At 42.6% G+C, this 9,871-nt stretch overlaps 1 protein-coding gene across 3 annotated transcripts in view; it reads left to right on the top strand.

The window, feature by feature from the left end:
- LOC121578142 (protein phosphatase 1B-like) overlaps positions 1-9,669 on the top strand; it is a 57,223-nt gene extending 47,554 nt beyond the window's left edge. Inside the window, exons 6-7 of one of the 3 annotated variants that reach the window (XM_041892278.2) lie at positions 6,857-6,873; positions 7,006-9,669. In XM_041892278.2, coding sequence (XP_041748212.1) covers positions 6,857-6,873; positions 7,006-7,036 — 48 coding nt within the window. In that variant the 3' untranslated portion in view covers positions 7,037-9,669. The remainder of the gene's footprint in view (positions 1-6,856; positions 6,874-7,005) is intronic. The other 2 variants (XM_041892299.2, XM_041892289.2) reach the window with 2 other exon arrangements.
- Positions 9,670-9,871: the final 202 nt, after the last annotated feature.

Below are 9,871 nucleotides of genomic sequence, written 5' to 3' on the forward strand. Positions count from 1 at the left end.
GATGGTGTCATGTCCTGTGTGAGATGGTTTGACTCATGATGATGGTGTCATGTCCTGTGTGAGATGGTTTGACTCATGATGATGGTGTCATGTCCTGTGTGAGATGGTTTGACTCATGATGATGGTGTCTTGTCCTGTGTGAGATGGTTTGACTCATGATGATGGTGTCTTGTCCTGTGTGAGATGGTTTTGTTGATATAGAGCAGCTGCATGGTGGGACGGGGGACAGCCCTGCTGTAGAACAGTCTGACCAGATGTATTCTGGCTCACTGAGACCTGAGAGGACTTGTATCAGTGGAGGCTGCAGAGGGGTGGATGGCTCATAATAATGTCTTGAATGGAGCGTCAAACCATGTGTTTGACGTATCTGATGCCATTCCACTAATTCCGCTCCAGCCATTACCTCGAGCCCGTCCTCCCCAATTAAGGTGCCACCAACCTCCAGTGACTTGTATGGGCTGATGCCTGTGTGATGGCATGAACTGATACATAACTATTGATTTTTTTGTGTTTGACAACTAATCTAAGGTTTGGTTTGTGTGTATCCTGTTGGATAGTGTGCTGTACTAGGTGCATGGGTCTGGCTCCTGGACTCTCCATTTGATATGTTGTGGTGTCTTGTGTGAAGAGTGCCCAATAGAATAGCAGAGAGCTTGCGGTCTTTGCGCACCCTTAGCAAAGAATGTGTGTTTGTGTGTGTCTGTTTTAAATCCTACACACACAACTGATCTCTCTCTCCTCCTTGTTGCCTTTCTCTGAAACTGACATCATGGAAAACAATGTAAGACTCGTCTGTGTAACCCAGTAAGATGTCTACACAGTACACAGGCACTTGTATGTGGAGGCTGTGGCTGGTAGGACTAGGGCTGTGGCGGTCATTACATTTTGTCAGCTGGTGATTGTCAAGCAAATAACAACTCGTCTCACGGTAATTCACCGTTAATCTTCTCCCGAGTGGCGCAGTGGTCTAAGCAGTGCTAGCTGTGCCACTAGAGATCCTGGTTCGAATCCAGGCTCTTTGTAGCCGGCCGCGACCGGGAGACCCATGGGGCGGCGCACAATTGGCCCAGCGTCGTCCAGGGAGGGGGGAGGGAATGGCCGGCAGGGATGTAGCTCAGTTGGTAGAGCATGGCATTTGCAACGCCAGGGTTGTGGGTTCGATTCCAGTATGAACAATTTTTAATAATGTATGCACTCACTAACTGTAAGTCGCTCTGGATAAGAGCGTCTGCTAAATTACTTAAATGTACACAGCTGGGGGAAAAAAGTATTTAGTCAGCCACCAATTGTGCAAGTTCTCCCACTTAAAAAGATGAGAGGCCTGTAATTTTCATCATAGGTACACGTCAACCATGACAGACAAATTGAGGAAATAAAATCCAGAAAATCAAATTGTAGGATTTTTATGAATTTATTTGCAAATTATGGTGGAAAATAAGTATTTGGTCACCTACAAACAAGCAAGATTTCTGGCTCTCACAGACCTGTAACTTCTTCTTTAAGAGGATCCTCTGTCCTCCACTCGTTACCTGTATTAATGGCACCTGTTTGAACTTGTTATCAGTATAAAAGACACCTGTCCACAACCTCAAACAGTCACACTCCAAACTCCACTATGGCCAAGACCAAAGAGCTGTCAAAGGACACCAGAAACAAAATTGTAGACCTGCACCAGGCTGGGAAGACTGAATCTGCAATAGGTAAGCAGCTTGGTTTGAAGAAATCAACTGTGGGAGCAATTATTAGGAAATGGAACCACTGATAATCTCCCTCGATCTGGGGCTCCACGCAAGATCTCACCCCGTGGGGTCAAAATGATCACAAGAACGGTGAGCAAAAATCCCAGAACCACACGGGGAGACCTAGTGAATGACCTGCAGAGAGCTGGGACCAAAGTAACAAAGCCTACCATCAGTAACACACTACGCCGTCAGGGACTCAAATCCTGCAGTGCCAGACGTGTCCCCCCTGCTTAAGCCAGTACATGTCCAGGCCCGTCTGAAGTTTGCTAGAGTGCATTTGGATGATCCAGAAGAGGCACGATTGGGAGAATGTCATATGGTCAGATGAAACCAAAATATAACTTTTTGGTAAAAACTCAACTCGTCGTGTTTGGAGGACAAAGAATGCTGAGTTGCATCCAAAGAACACCATACCTACTGTGAAGCATGGGGGTGGAAACATCATGCTTTGGGGCTGTTTTTCTGCAAAGGGACCAGGACGACTGATCCGTGTAAAGGAAAGAATGAATGGGGCCATGTATCGTGAGATTTTGAGTGAAAACCTCCTTCCATCAGCAAGGGCATTGAAGATGAAACGTGGCTGGGTCTTTCAGCATGACAATGATCCTAAACACACCGCCCGGGCAACGAAGGAGTGGCTTCGTAAGAAGCATTTCAAGGTCCTGGAGTGGCCTAGCCAGTCTCCAGATCTCAACCCCATAGAACATCTTTGGAGGGAGTTGAAAGTCCGTGTTGCCCAGCGACAGCCCCAAAACATCACTGCTCTAGAGGAGATCTGCATAGAGGAATGGGCCAAAATACCAGCAACAGTGTGTGAAAACCTTGTGAAGACTTACAGAAAACGTTTGACCTGTGTCATTGCCAACAAAGGGTATGTAACAAAGTATTGAGAAACTTTTGTTATTGACTAAATACTTATTTTCCACCATAATTTGCAAATAAATTCATTAAAAATCCTACAATGTTTTTTTCTCATTTTGTCTGTCATAGTTGACGTGTACCTATGATGAAAATTACAGGCCTCATCTTTTTAAGTGGGAGAACTTGCACAATTGGTGGCTGACTAAATACTTTTTTCCCCCATTGTATGTAATTAGCATAAATACGTTTAGCATCTCCTGGCTTCCACGCATGCAGACATTTGGAACATCTACATTTTAAAAAGTCTAATAAATCCATTTAATATAGCCTACAACATCACAATAAATCCATTATTTATTTTAGACCGGTCTAAAGAAACATGATTTGAAGAAAATGTAGTCTATTTCAGAAGAACAGAATAGCATTCTCTGAGTTGTCCTTATCTTTGGTCCTGATCTGGCTATGCCATATGGCTGTGGGCTACACTAGTTCATTTAGCAGACAAGATTTTCTTGGAATTCCATGGCATTATTTTTTATTATTTTATTGTATGAAGAAACAATTGAACATAGCTGAATAAAATAGAAAGGATATTTTCTACAAACGATTTCAAAGGAAGTGCGCACATGCGGCTATTTTGTGTTGAGCGGTTAACAATGAAACAGGTACTCCTATATGCTTAATTTAGAGTTATTTATGCAACTTTAGTTGTGATACAAATGTTGGGCTATACAGTGCATTCGTAAAGTATTCAGACCCCTTGACTTTTTCCACATTTTGTTACATTACAGCCTTACTCTAAAATTGATTAATTAAAAACATTTCCTCATCAATCTACACACAATACCCCATAATGACAAAGCGAAAACATGTTTTTAGAAATGTTTGCAAATGTATTAAAAAATAAACAGAAAAACCTTATTTACATAAGTATTCAGACCCTTTGCTATGAGACTTGAAATTGAGCTCAGGTGCGTCCTGTTTCCATCCTTGATGTTTCTACAAGTTGTTTGGAGTCCACCTGTGGTCAATTCAATTGATTGGACATGATTTGGAAAGGCACACATCTGTCTATATAAGGTCCCACAGTTGACAGTGCATGTCAGAGCAAAAACCAAGCCATGAGGTCGAAGGAATTGTCCGTAGAGCTCCGAGACAGGATTGTGTCGAGGCACAGATCTGGGGAAGGGTACCAAAAACTTTTTGCAGCATTAAATGTCCCCAAGAACACAGTGGCCGCCATCATTCTTAAAAGGAATAAGTTTGGAACCACAAAGACTCTTCCTAGAGCTGGCCGCCCGGCCAAACTGAGCAATCGGTGGAGAAGGGCCTTTGGTCAGGGAGGTGACCAAGAATCCGATGGTCACTCTGACAGAGGTCCAGAGTTCCTCTGTGGAGATGGGAGAACCTTCCAGAAGGACAACCATCTCTGCAGCACTCCACCAATCAGGCCTTTATGGTAGAGTGGACAGACGAAGCCACTCCTCAGTAAAAGGCACATGACAGCCCGCTTGGAGTTTACCAAAAGGCACCTAAAGGACTCAGACCATAAGAAACAAGATTCTCTGGTCTGATGAAACCAAGATTGAACTCTTTGGCCTGAATGCCAAGCGTCACGTTTGGAGGAAAGCTGGCAACATCCCTATGGTGAAGCATGGTGGTGGCAGCATCATGTTGTGAGGATGTCTTTCAGCGGCAGGGACTGGGGACTAGTCAGGATCGAGGGAAAGATGAACAGAGCAAAGTACAGAGACATCCTTGATGAAAACCTGCTCCAGAAGGTTCACCTTCCAACAGGACAATGACCCTAAGCACACAGCCAAGATAACGCAGGAATGGCTTTCGGGAAAAGTCTCTGAATGTCCTTGAGTGGCCCAGCCAGAGCCCAGACTTGAACCCGATCGAACATCTCTGGAGAGACCTGAAATTAGCTGTGCAGCGACGCTCCCAATCCAACCTGACAGAGCTTGAGAGGATCTGCAGAGAAGAATCTGAGAAACTCCCCAAATACAGGTGTGCCAAGCTTGAAGCGTCATACCCAAGAAGACTCGAGGCTGTAATCGATGCCAAAGGTGCTTCAACAAAGTACTGAGTAAAGGGTCTGAATACCTATGTAAATGTGATATTTCCGTTTTTTATTTTAAATGTGTAAAAACATCTTAACCTGTTATTTCTTTGTCATTATGGGGTATTGTGTATAGATTGATGAGAGGGGGGAAAACAATTTAATCAATTTTAGAATAAGGCTGTAATGTAACAAAATGTGGAAAAAGTCAAGGGGTCTTAATACTTCCAGAATGCACTGTTTGTTTTGATTTTCATACATTCTAAGGCTGCATGATGGGACTCTTAATGATGATTTGAAAAAAGTCGCAAGCTGCACACACTTCATCAGTCTCTCATTCACAATTTGACAAGCGCTTGATAATATTCTCACCAGGTCTGAAATTTCCCGGCGGCAGCCCCCTTTTGTGGCCGAAATGCCCCCTAAAGAATCCATGCCTTTTGTGGCCAAAGTGGGCGTTGTGCCTTTGGGCTGAATATAATAGTCTAATGATAATTCCCTTCTCCCAGCTGCCTTGCTCCGAAGCACGTCCTCACATGGTTCTCCCAGGTGTAGCCAATGCCTGTCACGTGATCGGGTCCTTCTAACAGGCATTTCAGCTAAGAAGTAGGCTACAAGTGAATGAAGACAAGACACATCAGGGACACAACTGCGCGCGTCCCTCTTATAGAATTCCGAGGCGCTTATTGAAGAAGTTAGAAGAACTGTCCACATTTACTTTTCATCAGCCAACAAGATGAGTAGGCCTAACGAACAGCAAAAGCACTAGCCTATGTCAATCTACTATCCCCCATAGTACAGAAGTTGACCTATTCTATTGGTCAACTTGTCCTTCTGTGCAATAAATAAATATTCCAAACATACTCTGGGACAGTTGTGGGATGCAATAGAGCCCAAATTAATACAACCACTCGCATCAAAAAAACTTTTAAAAGCAATGAAACTGATTGTTTAACTTAAAATGTTGAACTATTAGGCAATTTGTTCACATTTTAAGCGCAGCAATGCGAACACAGCAGTAGGCTATAAGTGTGAATGTTCCAATTAGCAGGTAAACACTTCTCTCAAAAGTGAGCGCAAATGCGGTTATGCATGTCAATCTTTATTATAAAGGTGCATTTTTATGGTGAAAATTATCTTCCCCAAACTTAAAACTCATGTGCAGCCTATGTATGCCAGTTATAAAGCGGATTAATGTGCTTTATTTTAAGAGGTTATTTGGCACTTTAGTTGTGATACAAACCTTATTAAAACATAAAGGCCTATGGGCTAGGCTACATGAGGTGTGCGACTATGATTGGAAAAAGTCGAGAGAAAAAAAGGCATGCCCTGTTTCTTGCCTTACGCTGGGCATCATTCACAAGTGATAATATATCATTCACAAGTGATAGGCTAATATTGTCACCATCATACTTCTTAATTTAATCTTGTCTTTACATATACTAAATACTATGTGTGATATTAATTTTGATTTAGAATGGACCGTAATCATACACCTGTCTCGGAACAGGGGCATGGGAAAAAGAAATACATGTCATCTATGCACGTAAATAGCGAATGGAGGACTATGCACTTAAATGGCAAATGGAGGACGCTTTTCCCATGTTTCATTTTCATGCCAGCCAGGTAGGCTATACTCCTGTTGTAAAGCAAAGCAATGTGCTTAATATTAGGAAAGTTGATAAATAAATATAGTAGGCCTAGCCTATAGAAAGCTGATGGGATCCTCCTCTTTTTAGTAGAGGCCATCACTCTGTTTTCTCACGCAAATGCATAGCCTATAGAAGTGTTGCGCAACGTGAGCTCATGGGCTCTCATTAAGTATTTGATTCGATTTTCGATTACATTTGCATTGATGTCAGAGTGATTAGAGGGACAATAGAGTGCTGAGTACCAGGCAGTTAGCAAGTTTGGTAGGCTACTAATGACCATCAGCAGCATCAGAGCTTGGAGAAGCCTAGTTACCGTAACTAAATGGTCTCATGGAATTTGAAGTCCGTCATGACTCGTGACCGCTGGTGTGGCAGTAATACGGTCACCTTGTCAACCCAATGGATGCATACACATTCAAAACTCAAGTGTGCGCATCTCCTCAGATAATTTTGTGCTTTACACACTCTTGATAGACACTACGGTTTGCTGGTGTAGACTTGTAGATCTAACTGTGTGTTCATTCTGATTAATGCAGCCCTCCTGTATCATTTGGTAAGTTCACGCATACAAATACATACCTACAGTACTGATGCCTTCCCATACCCTTTTAACTCTTTGCTCAGTAGTGTCGCCTTCAGGTGAAGTGTTCAAATTGGCACATTCTTGATCTGACTTGTTTTATAGGCTGCCTCCTTGGGGGATGTGGCAGAGGTGATTGTCGAGCACTTCAGGAGAGGTGCATATCTCTGAGATCTAGGGAGCGATCTCACTTGTTTCCTTGGAGTGGAGAGGAGTTGGTTTTGTTGTGCAGGCGGCCATTTTGGATTGGTGTGACAAAAACAAGCCAGGACTGTTTCTAATGAGGAGTCTGTCATTAGGTATTATGGATGTAGTAGTCATGATGTTTCTCACAGTCTTCTCTTGTGTCACTTTGCCTCTCCTCTCTGCTCCTTTCTTCATCTCTCTCCGTCCTACAGAATGGAGTCGACCTTGAGGACACCTGGTAACAACCCAGCACAACTGCCTGTTCCTACACAAGGACTCCTTTATACACCAGACATCTTTACTCACTTTTTTCCCCTTTTATTTTTCCTATGAGACCAAGAGATCAGTTGGACCATAAATGCAGATTTAAAACTCTCAAAACACACAACACAACCCAAAGGATTGCAAACCGTTTTTGATTGGAAAAGGACGACTGCAATGGTAGTATAAAACATTAAAACAAAATCCATTCTAGAGAAATTAAGATCATCGTTTTTTTCAGTTTTATTGCTTTTTTGTTCTTTTTGTGGACTGATGAAGAGCCGGAGGCCCTAGTTGACATTCTGAGGCCTGTCCCTGTACACTCTGTGGTGCCTTTTTCCCCAATGCTGTTAACTGACCATGCCCTGCTTCTGGACATAATGGGCCCTACAGGGGGCCCTACAGGGGACCACCACTGGGTCAGGGACTCACTAGCCTGTGGCTGCCTGGCTGGACATTGCTACTGGGACCGCAGATAGACAAATGCAAACGTGTGGACAGGAGTGTCTGGTTGCATTCTATGGCATTACTTGTGTGGAAGGGTTTGGAGTCTGACTGCTGGTGTGGAAGGGTTTGGAGTCTGACTGCTGGTGTGGAAAGGTTGGGAGGATGACTGCTGGTATGGAAGGGTTTGGAGACTGACTGCTGGTGTGGAAGGGTTTGGAGACTGACTGCTGGTGTGGAATGGTTTGGAGACTGACTGCTGGTGTGGAAAGGTTTGGAGACTGACTGCTTTTTGCAAATTTGTTCCTTTTCTCTCCAACCAACAAAAACCCACGGAGAGCCAGCTAACGTTGACAGACACTGCCTCAACCTGCAAGCATATCACGTCTGTGTCCATAAGCTTTCTAGCCTGCTGTTGATCAAGAAAAATAGAAAATATATATATAAAATCATGTCAGATGTGGCCTACTGTGTATGTAAATATGAGGAAGTTGCTGGTCTGGTGTCTTTAGGAGTGAAACAGAGGTCTTGGTTGACACGGGGAGATGTCTGATATGCGACGTCTACACCTGTGTATAAACCAGCCACCCAAGAACTCTGTTTTTTTGGCTAAAGGGATTCTAACTGCCCACCAATTACTTTAATCAATCATTCAATCATTAATCATTTCTTTCTGCTTCTTCATGTATCCTATTTTCCTCACCCTCTCTTTAACAGAAACACTCTTGCAACATCTTGCCTTTTATTTTTCTCAGACGTTATTGTAAAGTGTGATTTATTTTATTTTTCATTAAGCAAAATTTACATTTCTAGGCAATGAGTTCACCTTTTGTATTTTCATTTTCAAATGCTGTGTAATATGGTTGTTACATTCTATTCTCTACATTTCAATAGAAATTGGATGTATAAAAAAAATAGATGTTTGTTAAAAGGAGAAGTCTAAGGATGATTTAGCCAGTGAGGGGTGAGGTGGATCTCTGCCTGGGCTTCTGACCTAGCAATGATCTGGTCTACAAGCCTTGCTTGCCATATGACTATTAGGTACTTGAATGTTGTGTGTGTGTGGTTCTATTTTTGCAGTAACATTGATTTTCATGAGATTCATTTTTTTGGTAGAAATCTTTTTTTTTTTTTTGCTGTGCATGTTTTATGTTGGAGTTGTGGGGGGTACTCCCGGTAAATGGGTATGTTTAAGCTATAGCAGACACTGGGTTAAGGGGGTGGGGGGCTGCTTTGAATGTAATTCAACTTCACACTACACTGCTGAGCAGAGTGGGGGCTACAGACTCTTTCCTCCCGCTGGTCATTTGATGACAAAACTTGCCTTGGTATTCAGTTTTCATTGTGTTTCATTGGAATATGTATAGATTGTCCCAAGTGGGATTATATTAATAAGATGTTTTTTTTTCCCTCAGCTTCTTCCCTAACTAGCAATTTGTTGGTCCACACCTGATCACTACTAACTATAACGATTGAAAAATGAGAATGATTCTGATGTTTTGGGGGCAGGAAATGATCTTAGTAATTTGGGGCCCATGTCATTCATCCTGATTTTACTTTTATGATTTTTGTATATCTACAAGTATTGCTCTAAAGAATGATGATAATTTCCACATATTTTATTTATTCCAGATTTTAGCCTTTTAAATGAGAAGTGCTGTATTTGAGAATGGTGTGACATTATCATGTGTGTAGACAAGGCAGGTCTTGCCCCACCCCCTCTGCAGGGTCAGCTGAGTGACGAGGGTTGCGACGGGTTCAGGAGTCGATCCTGGGTTTTCACCATACCTCCTTGTACTGATAGTTCCCAGTATGACATTGTGATGTTTCAGACCATACCGTGAGCATAATCTTCAATAAAGGATGGATATATTTAGATGTTATTGTTATGCTCTGTGTTAACTTTCAGTCCTGCTGGGTGTGTGTACACACACACACACACACACAATGTATAGTTGGGATATTGGGTTGTCCTGTTCTCGAACTGATCAGATGGGGACTTTATATGAATGACAAATCTGTTCTGTTTTGTCATAGTGTTTGTGGTACAGCTTGTGCCAGAAGAAATTGCACAAATCAT

The sequence above is a fragment of the Coregonus clupeaformis genome, chromosome 1 (assembly GCF_020615455.1).
Source record: "Coregonus clupeaformis isolate EN_2021a chromosome 1, ASM2061545v1, whole genome shotgun sequence".
In the NCBI taxonomy this organism is placed as follows: domain Eukaryota; kingdom Metazoa; phylum Chordata; class Actinopteri; order Salmoniformes; family Salmonidae; genus Coregonus; species Coregonus clupeaformis.